The sequence below is a fragment of the Dermacentor albipictus genome, chromosome 1 (genome assembly GCF_038994185.2).
Source record: "Dermacentor albipictus isolate Rhodes 1998 colony chromosome 1, USDA_Dalb.pri_finalv2, whole genome shotgun sequence".
Lineage (NCBI taxonomy): Eukaryota > Metazoa > Arthropoda > Arachnida > Ixodida > Ixodidae > Dermacentor > Dermacentor albipictus.
In genome coordinates, this window is record NC_091821.1 from 315,252,069 (window position 1) to 315,273,717 (window position 21,649).

Consider the following 21,649-nt stretch of genomic DNA (forward strand, 5'->3'; position numbering starts at 1 on the left):
CAAACGTCGTCACTTTTATGGTTGCCTTGGTCGTGAGGTCCAGTACGGTACACAGTCATGCTCCACTGCCGACGTCACTGTCTTGAACGCCCTGTAGTGCTGAAAAGTGCAAGGTAAACCGGAACACACATAATACCGCAGGCAATGAATCGGGATCACAGCGTTGTGCGCAACAAAATACATGGCGGCAGGAATCACTTGAAAGTGTGTAAATGTAACCACAGTTAAGCGATTGTCAAGTCACACAGGCAGCTCTGGATCACGTAGTCGCTGGCTAGCCATGTGGAGTCTGGTTAAACGCGAAGCCAGCGACACGGTCCGGAACTGCCAGTGACGGATTTCCACACTGCGGCGCTTTAGACAAAGCAAACGAGGATTAAGAATAAAAGTTCGAGTTACGCACGGCAATTATGAAAAAAAAAAGAAACTGAATTTATCAGATGTGGAAGGTACTACCTGCTGTTCGAGCTTCTAACGAACAAATTTTCCGACTTCATCATGAGAATTACCTAACAGGTACAGACGCGTTCAAAACAAGACAGTTGCAGAGTGAGTGAATGGGCTGCGTACTTGTAGTTGGCGGCGTCGAAACTCTTTACTTTCTTGGTGACTCTGCGCTTCTCGCGGTGCTGTGACTGGACGTCCAGGGAGCTCAGCACGTCGCTGAACTCGGGGTTCTCCACGCGCAAGTTCCGCAGCTGCCGCTCCGTGGTTGTCTGCGACATAAACGCATTTTTTTTTTTTAAACCTCCACTACGCATGTGCCCACTTTTCGCAATCTGCAATAGCATTTCGCGTTCCTGCTTCATTTCGGCTAAAATCAGCCAAGAGGACAAGGACAGGAAAAGGAGAGCGAACCGCGGTCATGAAAGCAAGACATGATCTCTAAGCTAGCTGAGACAAGTGCTGATGTAACCAAATATCTTGAAAGACCGGCCATCATTTATGCACAGGTATAAAGGCACGCGATGGCGAGATCTACACACTCCGTTTCATATATAACTGGCGGCGCTACGCAGTTTATAGAGAAAAGTCTCTCACTGCTCACATATGCGACGAAAAAAGTAGTGCGTCACATACGGAAGAAAGAACTCGTACGCGTCATGTAATTCGAATGTAATTCGATGTGAAGTCAAGTCTCATTATTTTATGTCGCATAGTATAAGGTATCTATAACATGGAAGGAGTCGCAGATCTGGACCTATATTTGCCACTAAACGAGCGGAGTGACGCGTTCCTGCGACCAGCGGACAGAGCGCATTATTTCGCTCGCGACGAAAGCATACGTCAAATACTGGGGACACAAATGTGCCCAACTAACACGTGATTGGACGTAACCGTAAGTTCACAAATTGCACTTGTAATATATGAAATTTATACCGACGAAAATTTTTGTCGCCGATCAAGATCAACTGCGTTGCGAAACTCGCGGAGTGACCTTTTTAAGTTCTATGGCCGCACTACACGAGTAGCCTTCGGCAGCGTCGCCTGCCGAGTACGAAACGGATTATAGTGCCGCATGAATGGGGCAAGACAGCTAGCATAAATTACACATTTGGTTGTCTTTTATCAAGGCGGTCAAACTTAACCGAAGGCGACAGATGCTATCGGCACAGCAATGCGCAGCGCAGCCAAGTGTTCTGTACATTTTAACAGTACTCGGATCAAAACAAAGGCCACGTGGAAACATTGGACAGAAGCAGACTAACAATACAGGTATTCCAGAAGAAAGTGCTCAGTTTCTAGGTTATTTGTTCAATAACACAAAGCACCTTGCTTTCTTTTTATCTTCTCTTTCTTTTACGCCACATAAACTACAAACAGGAACTTCAGCAGATGTTTCAAAATAGACATAAAACATGCGCACAAAGCACCCAATCATTTGCGAGTACAACCTAGACGTGCAAAGGGAAACATAACTTATACAGAACGCAAGTGTAAATCTTATGGCGCAGATTGTCTCTTGCTCTTGCCTGGAACCAGTTCTAGTGACGTCAGGACAACGGTCACCGTGTGCCTGATCGTTCAATGCTGGTTCACAGACGACCGTCCAAGTCATAATTAAGGATCAAACATGCCCCATCCATAATGTTAATACCGAGCTAGCGCCATAGCTTCGTAATAGTAATCAGTGGTGGTCCAGCCAGTTTAGGATTTGGAGCAAGTTTTGGAGCAGAAAAAATGACATTTTGGAGCAGTTTAGGAGCAGCCACACCAGCATTTTGAGGCAGTTTCAGAGCAGAAAAAAAATGGTCTTTTTGGAACACTTAGAGTAGTACAGCAGTAATCTGCAGCCATTTGGCGAAGCTTGTTATTACTGCGCAATCAGTAAGCGCTGATCAACAGTGAAGCAAAGCACAAAGCCAACAGCAACCAATTAAGGTTCCCACGGGCGGTATACCATGCACGCTATGTTGCAAACATTTTTATTTGGGTAGGCAAGGAACTTAATTTTGTAAACAATAAAATTTTGTATGCTAACGTGGACAAGAATATGCACCTGAAGCTCCAATAACTCTAAAGTCCTGCCAGTACGCTTACTAAGCGTATCGGTACTCGTATCGGTGCCCCTTACCACTTTTGGTGTGCTTCACCGCGTAACAATGCTGTATTGAGGCGAAGCTGACTTTCAAGAACTGGCCTTATGCAAACGCGCCGTACTTTCCGAGCTTCGATGCCATTGGCGAGGATTACAAATTGCTGAGACCATAAATATGATCACTTGAAGAAAACAAGGACGGCAGGGAACAGAGGGAGCACCACTTTCCTTTCCGTCCTTCCTTGTTTGCGCCAAGCGATCATATTTATGGTCTATTCAGCGATATGAACCGACTAGCCCAGCAACATGTACTTCTGGAGGATTACAAAGGCGGAGTCGGTGTCATTACTAACAACGGCGAATCGCTTCAATGAAAAACACGGCGCCGCACATCAAGCTTGGTAGCTAACATCGAAGTAGCTAGGCATAGCGTTGCCGCGGTTGTGGCTACGGCTGCAACATAGAATAAAGAACTGCTGCAAACGGATCTGCGTGCGAGAGTGCCGCTTTGAGGCTTCCATTAATGCCGTTTCGGACTTGTGGTCAAGTCAAGAAGTCCAGAATATCAGACGGCTAAGGTGTTTTGCGTCCGAAATTTTAGACACGTTCATACACATTTACTCTGGGTAGGTGGCGGTGCCGCGAATGCGTCCGAATTTTCGGTCATGTGCGAAATGTTAATCGTTGACTGTATTTGAATGTTCACAAATGGATTCGTGTGGTAGAGTACGTATAGTTGCATAACCCTACTGAAAACATTGCATTGCCGTAAAAACGCGAGAACGCCGCACTTTTGCGCAGTTGGCGCAAATGACGCTTGAGTGGGCGCAGCCAGGAGCAGGCAAGTCGAATTGTAGCAAAATGGCGCAAATGACGCAGTTGGACCACCACTGAGTAATTGTAGATTATGAACACTTTAATGCAACTGTCTATATATTCATATAACACCAAATTCGCAGTTGAACTCACGCCACACGAAATCGAATCGTACTATGTCGACAGGAAGAATATTTTTATTTATTTTTATTTATTATTATTCGACCGTTCACCCGAACTTACTTCCTTTATTAATTTTGTTTTTTCGTGCGTTTACCGCTGCGTTTATCATGGTCGGTACTGTAAGTAATTTTTTGTCTGCTGTATTCCTGTTTTCTTGCAGATGCGCCCAGCAGTGTAATGGGTGTCGTTTAGTAGACATAAACTCTAGTGACTCAAAGCTGCCTGCCTATTTATTTATTTATTTTTCTTTTGTCGCATCGTCGTTAAGCATGTAGCGACCTTCCGGTGACGTCTCCGACCGACGAAGTCCTCTTCCAAAGAACACGTAGAAGACGCGCCACCAGCAGTCAAAGAGCATGCGCAAGACCGAAAAAAGAAAAGAATGCCAAAAAATGCAAGGAGCTCCACCCCAGGAACCCGATGCTAATTAAAAGAGACGTAAACCCAAACAGAGACGGGGCGGCTTACGGGAGCGCAGTCCACGCCCCTGTATACCAGAGCGCCCGCCTCGCTAAGCGTGGAAGCGTAACCCTCCTCTGACCTGCCTTGGCTACGCACACACACACACACGCACGCAGCGACGACCGTTCCGTCTCGGGAGAAGTTATCTCGTGTGGCACGCCACGCGCACACACGTGGGGTACACATCCATTGTGTTGCTGATGAGGAGGAGACGCGGCGGCGCAAACACACGCACGCAGGACCCGCGCCCAGCAGCGCGTCGAACAACCGCCACACGTCCCTGCGCTCGCCGCTTAATGCGACGACGAGGAGACGGCGAAGCAACCTCTCAGGCACAGTGGAGAAACCATGGCGATATGCATGGGAGAAGGCGCGCACTTATAAAATTCGTGCACGCAACGGGGGCCGCAACTACAAGCAAAACGATCAATCTTTCTTTCGAACCACGCTTAGTCATGGCACGGATTCAACTCGAACGAACCTGGACTCAAACATAACTCCTCATTACATAAGCTAATTCGTTCCCCTCATCAAATTTACAGCGGGGAAGCTCGGTGGACTTTTTACTCGCAAGCAGTTCCTGTAAGAAAATTCGCACAAGCTGTTCGCCCGTTCGCAGACGAAGTTGTCTGACAAAGTGTGGCAACTCAAAAAAGCGCAATGCTTAGAAAGGCAGCAAGAAATAAACCGCACAAGGGCCAGATTGATGGCGAAGATTATAGTCGAAGCTCGGTAACAAAGTATACTATGGCCGATACGCACAACGGTTCACCAAAGCGCGTGCCACAATAACCGGAGCACTGCATGGTCGGCCGATACCCTTTGAATGAGGATCCGGTTAATGTAAAAGAATGCCTCCCCAGACGAGGGTGGTGGCGCATCCGCCAGTGTGCTTCACAGCAGTCGTACGCAGAGGTCCTCGTGTGCATAAGAGCGGCCTTCCTGCCGGCTGGCTGGCTTTTGCGGGTCGGTTCCCGCTGCGGCATGACTTGCAGAAACGGATCGGCCGGGGCGCGCCAGCGCGGCTACGAGTGCCGGTGTCGCCCAGAGGACGCGAGCAAACACGAGAGTCCGCACTGCGAGTTCACCGACGGCAGTGGCAGCGGACAGCTGCACGACCACGACTGCCGACCCTTCGGCGCATGGGGAGGGCCGTCGACGAGCGTCGCGGGTGGGTCGCCTCGCTACCGCGGCTGGGTGCCGCATTGGCCGCACTGCAGCGAGGGACGGCGATCGCCTGGCCACTCGCCTCCGGTCGAGCGCGTGACCACGTCGGAGCCCACCGTGAGTACAGTGCGAGATCGGGAGGTCAAACGCTCGGCTCCGCGCAGGAGGCTCAATGCAGCCACCGTGTGCCCCCTGAGTCCTGAGCACACTGTGCTCGCGTGAGCGACGAAACACGCAGCGCGCGAAAACCGAGGGCTTATAGAGAAGCTCGTAACCTCCGTGTCACGGTCAGTTGAGCACAAATCTCGCAATCTCTGTTCCGCGGCCAGTATGCTAGAGCGTCTTTGGCCGCTGCGTAGAGTCGCTGTCGGCAGTTCCGTTGCGTTCAATTGCACTTTTGCTCCTTGCCACAGCGAAAAAGCGACAGATTCCGTCTGCTAACCAGAAGCGGGTTAATGTGAATGCGCCAAATGTCCGTAGACGTGAGATACTCGGTCTCGAGCGCGATCGCCAGGGCACGCTCTGTATCTACCACTATAAGTGTACTGATATATATTGTGTGTAGGCGATATGCTCCCCTTGACAAGCTCCCTTCTGTGCATAGACCTTAACCTGCCCAGTCGAGGAGACAAATGCACATTACGCACGCATTCGTGGTACACCAAGCTATGTAGACAGTGGCAATGATGGGCCAACTGCTTCTTCTGTCACGATACTTCGGAGTAAGAGAAACAACAAACGGGTCACTCACCTTGGAATTACACGACATGTACCGAGCGACGTGTCCCAGTCTCGGGCGGAGACGGTGACAACGCCTCAAGTATACGGCGCGACAGCAAAGGGGGAGAAACGAAGCTAGGTAAACTTACGCACGTATGCTTTGATTTTTTTAAAAAAATCTCTATTAAAGAAGTGACAAGCGGTCAAGTATTCCTGTAGCCGCCGAACGCAACTCTACTTGCTCCTATAGAGGCAATACGGCCGAAATGTGCGGTACGCACTGGAAATTGGAATCGAAAAATCAAGCGCTGGACCCCACACGTAGTTCACCAAGTTCACTTACATTCAGTTAGTGTGGTCATACTTGTCACAAGCAAGAACCAAGTACATCACATGTCAGCATATAGGTGCTCGATGTAGAGGTAATGCTCGCATTTCAGACGCAGTACAGTTTCCTTTTTATTTTTTCTGCAACACTTTATTCGCGGCGGTAAATGTCGAGAATTGCATAATAATTGCCTAAAGGCTGTTTAATTAACTAATGTCAATTTACTTATTTGATGGCTTTGGCACGCATGTAGTAATTGTCATACAGAAGAAGGTGGGCGCTCATGGCTTGTCCTCTAAGCATAGGAATCCGGAGATCATAGCACCATTTTCTAGATATGCCTCGCCCAATATGTGGCAGGAATGCATTGCTCTCCTATGTGTCACTTTCCCACAAAGCCTTTAATATGCACCGTAGTCGAAATCTAGCTGAAATGACTGTTTTACACGCTACGATACCATGGTGCGAGCCGCTCCGAGAAGATTTGTCTTCAAGTCTTTTCGAGCGAATTCGCCAGACAACGCCCGCAGATTACACAATCCACCGAACCAGAGAGTATCGACGAAGGAGGTATACAGATGACGAAATAGTAAAGCGGAGAGCCCGGTAGCGTGTGCGGCCGTGCGGAGGCAATTGAGGCTACAAAAAGCGCATAACAGTACAGCGAAATGCCGCCGATGTCGACAGCCCGTGAAAAGGTGACCACAGCGTCGCTTAGGACGCGCTGTCGAAAAGCGTGGAGCAATGCCCTATGTGCATCGAACACGCAGCAACGGCCAGACGAACACACGAATCATGCGAGAAAACAAGAGAGAGAGAGAGAGAGAGGGAGAGAGGGGGGGGGGGGGGGGGGGGCATGTCGCAACGCCGCTGCATCGTCGGGAATCACGCCCGGGCACTATACAGCATAAAAACTTGCAATTCTCTCATTAAAAATGTGCAGTGACGAGCATGCCTGAATAGGCCACGACAGCCAACAAGAAAGAGAAAAGGCTACCGTGCCGGTGCGCTCTGTTCTCCCGAAGCTGCGTCATCTGTTTCCAAGAACCGCGAGCAGACGGCACTGCAAGTTGCGAGGTGTAAAAATCGGGTCCACTGACTGTTTCTACGGGGAATGACCGCTTTAAGCACGACGAATGTGACGCAGTTAAGCATTATTAAAAATAAGCAGTAACTCTATAGTGAACTCTGCGGCAACCGACGCTGTGCACAATGGTCATGGTGAGCTGCGGATGAGCACGAAGTTGCGGGTTCGATTACCGGCTGCCGCAGCCGCATTTCGAAGGGGCTGGACGCAAGAACACTCGTGCTCCTGGCTATGTGAAGGAACCCAAAATTAAAACCGGAAACCTCCAGGCATTACACTGTCTACCATAACCATGGCTAAGGAATGTACCCCGTCCTCCCTTACGCATACCGCCATTTTTTTTTTTAACTGAGGCAACGCATAAAGAGTCCACCTAGTGGACTGTCCATTTTGGCTGTTGCTGATTGGATGCAGCTGTACGAGCGAGGAGGAGACGAGCGGCCCCAGCCAAACAGCAGCGGCCGAAATGGACAGTGCACTAAGTGGACTCCTACAGAATACCTCCCCTGTTCGTACACGTCGCTGAAAAAGCGGGAAGCAGCATTAAAACGACCTCAAGTAACACGTGTTTTCGGGCGCACTTTCTAAACATTGTGTTTCGCCAGGCCATTCCAAAAAAAAAAATGAAATTATACAGTTCTACGAGCCAAAACCACGATCTGATTATGAAGCACGCCGTACTGGGGGACTTCGGAAATTTGGACCACCTGGGGTTATTAAGGTGCACCTAAATCTAAGTACACGGGTGTTTTCGCATTTCGTCCCCATCGAAATGCGGCCGCCGTGGCCGGGATACGATTCCGCGACCTCGCGCTTAGCAGCCCAACACCGTAGGCATTAAGCAACCGCGGCGGGTAGGGCATTCTATCAACTGGGATCAGGTACGTGTGACTGCCAATGAAAAGAACCGAAACATGCGTCTTTATGTAGAGTCACTCTATATACAAACCACGACGGACACTTTTCATCGAAACGATGGAAATTTGTCTCCTGCTTGCACGAGGTGTCTCGGAAACGTCATACGGCATACTTAAGCGACCGTTTTATAGCGTTTAGTCTCATTTGTGAAGAAGGCTCCCGTGGGGGGAGCCGAAACGTTAACTTTTTTTAATGTTTTGTGGTCGGTGCTTCGTTTTGTTTCACCATGTTAAATCCCGACCAAACGAGATTCCGTCACACCATCAAATTCACACAAAAATTAAAGTATGCCAGAAAGTGACTGATCGAGAACGCAAGCCCGGATAGACACCCAGGAGCTAAGTGACTGGTTTCGCATAATATAAGCAGTTTCCGGCTTGTTGCTTTTGCCGAATCGCTAGTTAAGTTCTTTATGAGCTTGTTGTTCACTCTCTAAGTTATTGCGTTTTCATTGTGCAATCTGGTGCATATTCCTGCATTATTTCGAGTTATTTCGCAATCCCGGTGTCATGGACTTAATCTCACCGCAAATATGTAAACTACAAACCCAAATGTTCTCTCTCTATCTCTCATTGCCCAATGTATAAAGTTGTAATCAATAATGGTGTGCAATTTGTGACAGCTTTTTTTTCTTACTTTGTTTAAAACGAAATAACTTGTTAAACATGATCTGAAGTGAAGGCGCTAAAACGACGGTGGACGAAGAAGTGTGTGTGTTCCTTCTTCATCCACCGTCATTTTAGCGCCTTCACTTCAGATCATGCTTAACCAACACGCCAAACTGTCCATCCTAACGTCGTAACTTGTTAAGCTCGGCCTCCTTCCAAATTGACATGACATTTTAATGTATATGAACTATTTCTTTTGATTGAAACACAATTCGGGTTTTGAAATAAAAACGATACGTGAAATATTCTGCTTGTTTCCGGTTATTTTCGAATAAACGTTGCCACCGCCCATCAAGGCTTGCTTTGCTTGTTGGTCCGCATGCTACCCCGAATACATCTGGTCAACCAAACCAGGAGGTAATGCGCAGTGGGTGTTCGCTGGAAAGCTAATGTCAGGTTGGAGAGAGTAAAAGAAAACGAAATCACATCGCAGGCCATGAAGGCCCCAGATTAACTTTGACCACCTGGGATTATTTAGTGGCGTTCTAGCATTACGCCCCCTTCGAAATGAGGCCACCGCGGCCGGAAATCCAACCAGCGACCTGGCGCTCGGCAGAAAAACACCACAGCACTGTGCCACAGCGGCGAGTAGATAGCGAAAGAGAAGCGATGACGAGAAGCAAAGCGTAGGGGATGGAAGCTCCAGACGAGCGGAAGTGGCGTGTGGAACAGAAGTGACTGGAAGACACCGGTGGAGCGCAGCTGAAACCAAGCGCCGACGCAAATGCCGGCCATAAAAATCTGCAGAGCCATAGAAATCTGCTGCTGCACAGTGAGTCGGCGCACCAAGCGGTTAATCCACTTTGTTGCGCCTATCGGTGCCTCCTTGCAGGCACCGACGCCATAACCTTTTTTCTACGGTGACTGAAACACCGCCTTTCGGTCGATGTCGTAAACACGAACGGATCCACTGACCGCTCTAACGGCTGTTATTGGGAATATTCCTGGGAATATTCCATCTGATTTGCACTTTTTCGGTTGGTCATGGTGATCACACCATCGGGTGTGTTACGAGCGGTTGACGGCGCCTATAATAGCAATAAGCAAATTTTTTTGAGCTCTCGCTCGTCAGATCTGTGTGTCATATTCGAAAAGTAAAAATGAGACGCACAAGTACTTCTGACTTAACAAAAGAAAAAAGGAATAATGACTTGCACCTTGTATGCGTCACTATTGCCAGATGTATGCATACGTCCCTCCCATTGCTGCGGCGAACGTCGGCGTCACGTGTAACAAGTAGAGCGAAAGATGAGAGGGAGCTGTAGGATTTGACGGTCCTAGCCGTAGGGAGGACCTTGACTCTTCGTCGGGACTTAGGCGAGCAGGATTTATTTACAGTACTTACATTTTAACATGGGATACATTTACGCAGTATAGCATGACTCCCAAATGGAGCCCGCAAGACGAAGCATACAGCAAACGAGCACACAGCTCACGAGTACATTGACGAGCACAGAGCACGACGACGAGCACACCTTAACAGCCGACCAACAGCCGTTTTTAAACACTTCGTGTTCCCTAGATCCCTAGGTGAGGCAAAAGGTTCGACGTCATCGTAAACCAGCCGCCTCTCTGTGGTACGGTTTACAAACACACACACGCACACACAGGTTTCAGTGCCCCCTCCGCGGGCAGACGACCTTTGTAGCGCAGTCGTCGTGGTGTCTTTTGGCCTGCGTCCCCGTAGCCAGGTGGTCACGCCCGACCCCAGCCGGCGCCTCTAAATTCCAGAGCTGCCTTTGCCTTGTAGTCGCCCCGTGTGTCAGCAGACTGTGACGAATCCTGTGACCCACGCACCGCAAAGCACCCTTTTGTCAGGGAAGCTGCCCTTGCCGCCAAACCTGGCCAGCCCTGCTGACGTCACCGATCCTCCGAACAAGGCGCATGGTGGATTAACGCTGCCGTCCTCGCTCGTTCTCTGAAGGGCGCCACCACCGCGGGTGGATCGAAACACGTGCAGCGGGCTGAAATAACTTGCACGTTGCCACCTCGGCAGGCCATTTCTAAGCAATTTTGTGACCGATCGCGACGACCGCCCGTTTTTCACGAAGCGCCTGCATGCGGTGCAGCGTGCGGCGATGGGCGATTTGAGCGTAAATCGGCCCTAACAGAGCGCAACCGTAGCGGGAGATGAAAAAGAAGGCGCGAGGAGAAACGGGTAGAGGACGTTGCAGCGAAACCATGAGGCGGAAAGCGGAAGAGGGTATGGCGAAATGGTAAGGAAAGCTGAGTGCCGGCGGCGACCAGTGGGGAAACGAAGCGCTGGCGTGGGCTTCGGACTCACTGCGCATGCGCTACCTCGCCTGCAGCGGCGCCGCTTTGCAAGAGAATGCGCTCCGCGCTAGGCACGCGTTCACGTGTTCACGCTTTCTAAACAATGAGTGACGCAACCGGTGGAAACGCCGGAAATGCTTTGACTTCCACTGCTGCTAAACGTGCTGCCCGAGCAGAAGCTCAGCGTCGCCGCCGAGTGCACCCTGTCGTTCAGAATCATATTATTTGCCACAATATATCGCGAATTGTTAACACCTGAGCAGCTGCGCTCAAAATTCGCATTAGGGAGCATCGTAATCTTCGGTGAATGTTTTTTAACCAGATTATTAGTGATGAAACTGTCGCTCGGAACAAGGCGCGCCTATTGTATCCGAAATTTCTTTGAACGTCGTCACCGATTCTGTAGCGAAATGGATTTGTCTAATCAGATTGCTCGCGTAATGCGAATTGTGCACATTCTCGAATGTACTCGAGCACTAGCGAGTACTCTGGAATCTGCGCCGCGAGACCACGGTGTGAGACACGCATAAATAGCGAGCGACCTTGACCCAGGAGTTTCGATACAGTAGTTTGGACTCGATGACAGACGAACGCGCCCGCCATTACAGTTGTGATCTGAATGTTGCTTGCCTTTCTAGGCGCAAGTTCGCCGAATAATGATTTGTTCTTAGTTTTGGTTGTGTTTTCTGTTCATGGTCACTACAACATGACAATACGGTTCCGCAATTCAGACGTCCACCATACATATCATTGTAACGCCGACAAGTTATGCTCTCAATTGAAATTAGCCGTATCAATTTTTTTTTTAAAGAAAACGCGTTTACCATTTTGCAAATCAGCAAAATACGAACTGCAGCAAGACAGGGAATTTTTCCACGGCTAACAAAGGAGTTAGTGTAGACAGAATGTGTGTGATAATCTGTTCAGGCCTATTCTCGTAATACGAGGGCGAATTAGAGTCCTTGGCCCTATTTTTTATTAGCCATAATAAGGTGTATACAGGTCATCACAAATATACGTACTATTCTACGTACCTTACACTATTTTTCACATGGTCCCCACGCCGGTTCAGACCCCCCCCATTTGCCCCATCGCAGCACTAAATCTGAGATGCCCCTGTGCCATGCTGTCGAACAGTCAGCGACGCACGCGGCCTGCCCGAACGCCCATTTTCATGAAAGTCGTCCTTTTGCGAACTCACAACACCACCACCTACACTTCTCAAAGCGAGACACCTTCCTGTGGACCCTGTGGACTTCGATGAGCGTTCATCCTTCGCTCTATAGAAAAGGAATCATACTTCGTTGTTCGTACGCCATTGACGTGTGACATTAAAAAAAAAAAATACGGGCAACTATTTTCTGATTCGCCCTCGTACAAATGAACAAGATTAGCACGGTGCAATTCCCTTTGAAATGACAAATGCACAAAGAATGTCCGCGTGTTTAAAAATTCGCTCTTTCTGCTGTTTTACTTTTCTAGAACTCTGTAACTTCGCGCATTTCGCGGCTAATAGTCCAGAAGCTTTTGAAGTGCTTGACAGAGCGCGCACTTATAAACTACAACGGCCTGTTAAGCCTGCTGGAAAAATATGTTCGACGGAGCAACAGGCTCGAAAGACAGAGCAATAGGCCCACTGCTACACGCTACAGGCGAATCAGCATAGTTCTGTGGCGTGCCGTCACCGTAATCAACGCGAGGAAACCAAACCAGCAATGGTGACGCACAAAATCTGCACTAACAGCGGCTCCCGTGGCCGTCTTGATCGTAACAAGCGCCACACCCCACAACACCGATGACAGCGCTTCAGAAGGGCGTATCATTGAGCAGGGAAACGTATGTTTTGCAATCTAAAAAATATGTTTGCACCCTTTGGGGTGTATATCTGCCACACAACAATAATAATCTGCCCTGATGCGTTTCCTTTCTTTAACGCTGGGAGCCCGGTATTGTAACATGCGCGTTATCAGCATGACAGCATTCCCGACAGGAAAGTAACGGGCGTGGCTTTTTCAATAAAGGAAACGCATCAAGGCAGATGACGATTATCGTTGTACGGCAGATATACACCCCAAAGGGTGCAAATTTTTTTTTAGTGTGTCAATGACGTTGCGACAGAAACTGCACGGGGATGCTTTTGATCTTATCCTATTTTGACCTTATTTTTACCCTTTTGAACCTCAGTTTATGTTATCCATTAGACGTAAAAGCACTAGACTTCTATTAAATATCTTTTTCGTCATCGTTTTCTTTCACGACGGATGAAACTGGGAGGAAGGCGGGCATTGACTACACATGAAGGGCTGGACTACAAAATTCGAAAATATGGCACATGGTTCCAAGGCGTACCCGATCGACAGCGCTACGCGAAGGCATTTGCACTACACTGCAGCGTTATAACGCACCGCTCCTTCTACACTCTAAGAACAGTTTACACCCTTTGGCTTGCCCCTTCTGCCACACAAAAATAATCGTCATCTGCCTTGATGCGTTTCCTTTCTTTATCGCTGCGAGCCCAGCACTTTCCAGTAACGAACAGCACGCGCGTTATCAGCTTAGAACAGTTTACACCCTTTGGAGTGCCCCTTCTGATAACGCGCGTGCCGTTCGTCGCTGGAAAGTTCCGGGCTTGCAGCGATAAAGAAAGGAAACGCATCAAGGCAGATGACGATTATTTTTGTGTAGCAGAAGGGGCAAGCCAAAGGGTGTAAACTGTTCTTAGAGTGTATACTAGATTGCATCTCGCCCATCGCGCCACCCGACCGCGCCGTATCCTAGACCCAGTTCTGGCGCGTTTTCTCGGAAGCCATGCATCCTATCCTCAGTGCCTGTTCTGCGCCGGTCATCGGAGCGGCTCTTGTGCGCGCCCTTTCTCGCACGCGCTAAAATTCGCTACGGGGGAAGGGGGCTTCGTTGCAGTACCTCCGCAAGCACCCGAGCGGGCCCGGTCATATGCCGCTCGCATACGAACTACCAGCGTCGTCGGGAAACGCCCTTGAGCAACAGCGGAATGAGTTCTCACGCGAATCACTCTCGATGACGCCCAATTACGGTGCGCCATACATATCAGTGGGGCTGTTCCACGAGAGCTCTAGGACTAACGCGTATCGCTGAAATTACTCTAGTAGTAACATAGCGCGATAAAAACCAGAGACAAGAAAGGTGTACAAAGACAAGCGCAAAGGTATGCGCACGCGTGACAAGAGGATATATATGTATGAGTCTATCCTTCCATTAAACAGTTGTGAGTAGCGCTTGTATTTGTCGACCTTTCTTGTCTCTGTGCTTTTTTTATCGCGCTAAGTTACTACTTCAACTACGGATAACCAGCTAGCCCAACAATCAACGCTGCAATCATAATTTCAATAACGTTGAAATCTCGCAAGCTAATTACTTTCGTGACGTGACGAATCGTCATCATGCCCTATGCGTGAGCGCCTGTACAGTAAAAGTATCGCGTAAGTATGTCCTATTTATGTTTGATACTGCCGTAAATATACGGCAGCGAGCCACAGTTTGAATTACGTGCAGATCGATTGCGACGAATAAATCAAGAGTCCGCAAATTTTCTTGGGCCCCATCGGTGTTCCGTGCTAACGTAGCTACATTATCAAAATCGAACATGTGTCCTTTTGTCAAGCAATGCTGCGCCGTGCGCTTGATGACCTGATGCATTTTTCGTGGCCCTGGAAGCTGATAAGGGTAGATAAATTCTAATAAAGAACCGAAAGGACTATGACAGAAAAACGTGGCTGGAGTTACGTGGCTTGAACCTAGTTATACGAGCGAAAGCTCTGTTAAGCATGGTGAGGGACTGTTTTGCTTCTGTGAATGTTTTATTGCACATCAAAGGCTTCATCACTCTCTTGCTGGGGCTTGACTTAGGTAAAGACTGATTTATGATCTGTAAAGTATTTGCTTGCAGTTAGAACTTGGGTTACTATATTGTTCAGACTCAGCCTGCGGCGAGTTGACGTGTTCGCACCGGCGCGCGCTTCCTTCATGGCGAGACTGAGCGACCAAGCGCCGGTGAAGCAGCTGTTAAACCCTCGCCTACTCACGTGGTACACAGCGGCGAGGCTAGAGCGAGCGCAGCTGCGACGCCTCTTCGCAGCGGATCACGTGACATGGCCTCGCACCCTCACAGGTCAAACTCGCGCCGAGATTGACCTTGGGAGTTGTACCTCGAGGAGTAGAGCTTTCGCTCTAAAATGCAAGTGCTTTATGATTATCATTTGCACTTCCAGAAGATGCAGTATGACCGCACTTCAAATTGTGAAAGGCAGTTGGTCGACTACTCGGACAGTCGACCAACTGCCGACGAAAGGAAGGATCGACCAGGCGCTATACTGTCGCCTTTTTCCATCTGACGGAGCGAGGTTGAGAGCGTATGGTTTGCCAGAAGTTCACAAAGATGGCTGCCTCCTGCGCCCTATTGTTTCTTTTGTTGGATCGCCGACATACAACTTGTCAAAGTTTCTGTTTGAAATTTTGAAGCCACTTGTGCAAGAAAGCACGCTCACGGTCAATAATTTTAAAGGATTTGTAACCGCGATACGTGAGCAGCAGCTTGGGGTTCAGGATGTTATGGTGTCTTCTGCTGTCGTGTCCTTGTTCACGAACTAGCCGACAGCGCTGGGTACAGTATCACTGAGAAACACCTGCAGGATGACTGTACGTTAGAAAGCTGCACTTCTCTGACTATCAATAAAATCATGATTCTGCTAAGGCTCTTTTTGAAGCAAACATACTTCAAGTTTGCTGGAACCATATATCGCCATATAGAAGGCGTCCCAATGGGCAGTCCTGTTTCTGGAATCGTGGTTGATCATTTAATATAACACACAGAAACGACTATGATGACACATTCGTCCTTCCCTGTCAAAACGTACTGTTGCTATGTGGATGATACCTTTCTCATTGTAGAAAAGAAAAACCTGCATGCCATGCACAAAGCGCTTAATGCTGTCCATCATGCCATTCAACTTACGTGCGAAATGGAAAATAGTGGCAGCCTAGCCTTTCTAGATGTGCTGGTATGTCGGAGCGAAGGCGGTTTAGTGGAGACAGCTGTATATCGCAAAAATTGCTATTGCGGGAGTGTGCTGAGTTTTCACTAGTACCATCCTACAGAACACAAATATGCTGTGGTATGTACGCTCCTGTCCCGTTGCACTGTCATCAACGCAGGCATTCAGGGAGCAAGTAATTAATGTTGCCGCTCTTTTGAATAAACGAAGTTACCTTCAGCGCTTTGTGAATGATATGCGACACCGCATGTAAACACCCCACGAGAGCACTGCAGAAAGGCCGGCTTTGCTTGTGTGCATGCCATATGTCCACGGTGTGTCAGACGCAGTAAGCTGAGCTATGCAGCCTTTGGGTGTTTGAACTGCATTCAAACCCATGTGCATACTGGTAAACATGTTCCCAAAGCAAAAGGACTGCACGCATCCAGACTAACAATGTGGCGTCGTCTACAAGGTTGACTGCTCGGACTGTGATGCCAGTTACATCGGCGAGACGGGGCGGCAACGTCTCACTCGCCTTAAGGAACAGATAAGGAACGCTACGAAAGCAAAGCATGCCACATGTGCAAAGATGGAACTGGTAGATCATTGATTGACAAAAAGAGACATCTTTGATTTTGATAATGTAGCCACATTAGCACGGGAACACCGATGGGGCCAAATAATATTTGTGGAATCTTGGTTTATCCATCGACCTGCATGCAATTGAAACCGTGGCCCCGTGCCGGATGTTTGCGGCAGTATCATACATAAATAGGATACATTCACCCATTTGTTGCCATTTTTATGTCCTGACACTGCCACCTGCAACGTCTATGTTATTCATTCATTCATTCATTCATTGTACCCTCAAGGCTTTACAGAATTGCAGAGGAGATGGGCACAGAAAGAACACTTATAAATTTGATAAGAAGCACTTTACCTAAAACAAAATCAGAAAAAACGGCAGTTTTTGTTTGTTTTGTTGAGTAAAGCCAGTAATAAAAAAATGCTGGTTCTCCCGTAATCAAGAGTAGATGTAAGCATGAAATAGCTACCAGTAAAGCAAATTGCTTGGAGTAATTACGACGATTACTCAAACCCATTCGTGGCTCATCAGACGCTGCTGGCCTAGGGTGCCTCGATGTCAGAGCTGCCTCCCGCGCCGTCGAGAAGCATGGCATTGAGGCACCTTATGCCGGCCTGGTCACGCGGCGTGGCATCATCTTTTGAAGGAAGTGGCGCAAAACTCGCAGCGTGGAACTTATAGAGCGCTGGTGCTGAAAAGAGCATAGGTAACACTGTCTCTGCGCCAAAAGATGACAATCAAGTGTATGGTGCAATATATCTACCTGTTGAACATCGCTTCAGTGTACTAGAAGTTACAGCTTGAGTGATACTGTGAACAAGCATTAGAAAGAACTCAGAAGCAATATTTTTTGTAGCTTGTTCGTGCAGTAACTGGCATATGTAATGCAGTCCTGTAAAAAGGGTTGGGGGCCAGAGACCGCATTTTCTTAAGTCTTTACTGGTTGCCCGGATGATCTTGTTTTGTTCTGAGTGCCCGGGTAATGGCTCTGGCTTTTGGCTCAAGCTTCCGTTGTCGGTCGCCGACAACAGGAGCTAAAAGCATTTCATGCTTAAAACATAGAATTATGAGTACCCCTGACTTTTGGAACATTCTTTCAAAGTATATTCTAGGCACTATAGCGAACGTTTACGTACCGCGCGTTCCAAGCAGCCTCTCTGCGACACTTCCGGTATGTCAGCTGCGGTCAAGAGCGGCGCTAGCCTTGAAGTGTGTCCTCTCATTGTTTGTTGACGTGTCAACTTTCCTTGGCACGAGGCTCTTAGATTTTGTTCCTTTCTCACCCAATTAACATAAGCAGCATATCGTCTAGAGTAATAAAAAAAAGGGGGCGGGGGACGAATTTTTCGGGTGAAATATTTCACTTCTAGCAATGTTTCATGGGTCAATCTGTTTGTTCGGTTTGAGCGTCACTGGGCACAGTGACACGCGTCCAAAAATATGGTACACATCCGGATCTGATAGACCGATATATATAAATCTAAAGGGGTTGTGAGAGGTATCACCTGGCCATCGAGGGAAACTTGTGTGACCTAAATCTCCTCACGCTCCGAGAGATCCACTCCACAAGTGCTCTTCCTCTTTCTACCTTATCTCTCTACCTACCTACCTACCTCTCTACCTCTCACTGTTTGTCTCGTCTATTTGGCCTAGCTTGTGTGCAACGCGGTCGGCGCGACTCAAACAGCGGCTCTTGCGGCGGCAACTGAGACAGCATAGCATCACTTACCAGGCCATGACATATGGCACTGCATTTCAACATAGAATAGGCGGCAAAAATTTTGCGCAAGTGGCTAACTGCGGAGGAAAACATAAACACTTCAGTGTCGATACGTTTTCATAAAACTATACACCCAGAGGAGGCCATCTAAGCAGCAGCACAGCCACTCAATGAAAAGCATAATGAGCTCGTGAGTGGGCTCTACACAAAGCGACATTTGAAGCATTAGAACTAAAAAGGAGACAACGCTGTCACACGTCGGGTTTCCCTTTCGGCGCACCAGGTCGACTGCCTGCAGCAGCCGGTCAAAAGTGAAGAGCATGCTCGTGGAACGTGGCTCCTGCAGTGGGGAGAGCAGACATGCCGTCTGGCAGCTCTGATATTCTAGGGATCCTAGCTCCAAAAAAAAAAAAAGAACTCCTGCAGCCATTCAGTTTTCTATGCCAGCACACAGCCAATGCGCAAACAAACACCAACAGCCCCTCCGACGGAGAAATCGTGCGCGTGTGAGTGCTCGTCGCTCTCTATGTGGCGTCGAATTAAAAGAGCAAATAAGGCACTAAGGTGTTCGGCCACTCCATCCTGCCTCAATTTGGCAGGAGGCTTGCTTCTGGCCTAGCAAACTAACTTCAGTGTGCCACCCACTGTCGGTGTGTTCACAGCTTGTCATGATCAACTTGCCACTGCCCTAAGCCGACGTCGACTCGTTGCTGCATGGAGCCAGCCCACGCTACCGCCAGACATGCGACAACCACGACATCTCAATAGGCAGCGCGTTTGCAAATGGAAGTGAAGACTGCTAGAACTTGGCGTTTTGATGAAGCATATATTTACCGGGTTGTGCGCTTTCAGTCAACCTTACGCAACAGCGTGCGTCAAGAAGTATGGCCATTCATATTAAGCTGAAGTTTAGACGCAAGCCACAAGCCCCTTGTTATAAGTCATAACACTCATAACTGGACAGGATGTGATGGAATAGGTCAGCTATAGGGCCTAGCAGAATAGGTTTGCTTATCCTATTGTATGATGGTAAGACATTGGTATATCATAGTGGCAGTAAAGCATCACAAAGAGAATGATAAATTGTTCCTTCAAAAACAAAATTTTTGTTAATTACACAATAATAGGCTATAAGCAAAAACGAAGGTCGAATGTCAAAGTTACTTTTTTTTTTCCACTCGGATACCCCAGTGCCAGTACGTCGATGTGATATAATAAATTTAAAGCATTTTGTTGTATTTGGGCCACTGTGGCTCAGGAATTGTTCCTGAAGCTTCTCAAGTTAAGTCTCTGGCTGTTTTAAAATACACTGTAAAATACACTGTTACCAGTAAGAAAAATTTAACTACACCTAACAAGAGGCCATGAAACGAAGAAATCATGGCGACCTTTACAGAAACTTCAAGAAAGCCATCGCCACCCTTTTTTTGTTTTTCTAGCTTCACCCCTCACAGTAATTGTATCTTCCTTTTCTTTTTGAACTTAATTTACTAATACAGCTCACATTATTTTTCTATTCAGTGTTTCTTGAAGCAAGCATTTCTCCATAAGTCATCTGTGCACACCTCCACAATGGAGCAGCAGCCAACCAGCCTCGGTTAAAGGCTGTTGCTGCTTGAGAGTAGAGTTCCAACATACTTGAATGCATCAACCTGCTGTGTCTACCGCGACTTTACAATGCAAAACACCTGCTGTGTCTTGCGACTTTACAATGCAAAATAGTCTGGACAGAAAAAGGCAAAAGGTACACAAACACGGGTTTCAAAGTGGACACAAAACATGGTGATACACCTGCCAGGGCGTGGTTGAATATACTGTGGCGAAAGTCAGCATAATAAGCATGCACTAGACCAGACCATTTACACAGTGGTTAAAGCCTGTGATGTATAGCACAAGAGAGAAGGCAAATACCAAGTGAATCCTCTAAGCACATTCTTCTTCAATAAAAGTCAATGATGATGATGATGATGACGCCGATGATGCAGTCGCCAAGCCCTATGTTACAGACCTCCAACTTAAGATTTTCATGCCTGAAATTTTATACTAACAACAATTGCACCACAAGGACCTCGACTGATTGCAAATGCCATAAGAAGCCCCACCTTACGAGACAGTGGGTGCAGTGCATAATACAGTGTATAGTACTATCAGAAACCACCTCCAAGGTGAGAAAAGTTTACCTCCGTCAGCATTTACAAATTTACAAACACCATTCTTACAGCATGCTCATGCTGCGTGAAACAGGTCAGATGATGAATGTGAAATTTCTATGGAAAAATATTGTACACTTTGTAGGGGCTATGTGCACGGTCTCAATGAAGCACAGCAGGAAGTTCAGAAAGAAAATAAAATAAAAACACAAAATCTCGAGTTGAAAATCTCTGATTGCCTGGCAAAATGGAACTAATGCAAGGGTTGGGTCAGGCATAGGAAAGAGACAATGGAGCAACTACAGTAGTGAATGTAAACAAACATAGCAAGAATCCAAGCACAACTGACAGATCTAAACCTGCTAAAGAAATCATGCCAAACGCTACAAATTATCACCAAAGAACTGTGCCGAATTGGAAAAAAATCAACGATACAATGCAGATGCTTCTTTGGAGCTTGTGTGCTTTAAAAAAATCTGGTATACTTGTAGAAGCCTCTTGGATTACTTTTCTCAATTCAGGCCTTTCCACAAACCTAATCATCCAGAAAAAAATACTTGTGTAGTTGTCACATCTCATGATGCAACCTTAATGAGCTCGTAAATTGGAACAAGATGCTGAAGCTGCAAGAACTAGGATTCTGATGTCATGTGTAGTTGTTATAAAAAACAAGGCATGTCACACAAAAAGAAAGCTATACAAAGGAAAGTGGCTCTGCATGTGAAAACAACATTGGTGAAGCAGTGCACTTAAAACTGACACGGTCACACACACATGAAAAAGGACATACACAGGCACTGTTGTGCATGTCCTTTCGTACGTGCCTGTGTATGTCTTTTTTTATGTGTGTGTGAACGTGTTAGTTTTAAGTGCACAGCTTCATTAATATCATGGCTCACCAACTATCCTATCAGTATTCATTATGAAAAATAACAATTTGAACATTGTTTCTGACAAAAATCATTGCACATAACTAATTCAGATAAGTGCAACAGTGCAAGCATATTCCAAGTACAAAG

At 47.5% G+C, this 21,649-nt stretch overlaps 1 protein-coding gene across 1 annotated transcript in view; it reads right to left on the reverse strand.

Annotated features, from left to right (window-relative positions):
• The window catches only part of LOC135904431 (uncharacterized), a 106,124-nt gene that overhangs the window by 65,783 nt on the left and 18,692 nt on the right, over nt 1–21,649 (reverse strand). The window contains exon 4 of the mRNA XM_065435285.2: nt 571–716. Within this exon, the coding sequence (XP_065291357.1) occupies nt 571–716 (146 nt within the window). The remainder of the gene's footprint in view (nt 1–570; nt 717–21,649) is intronic.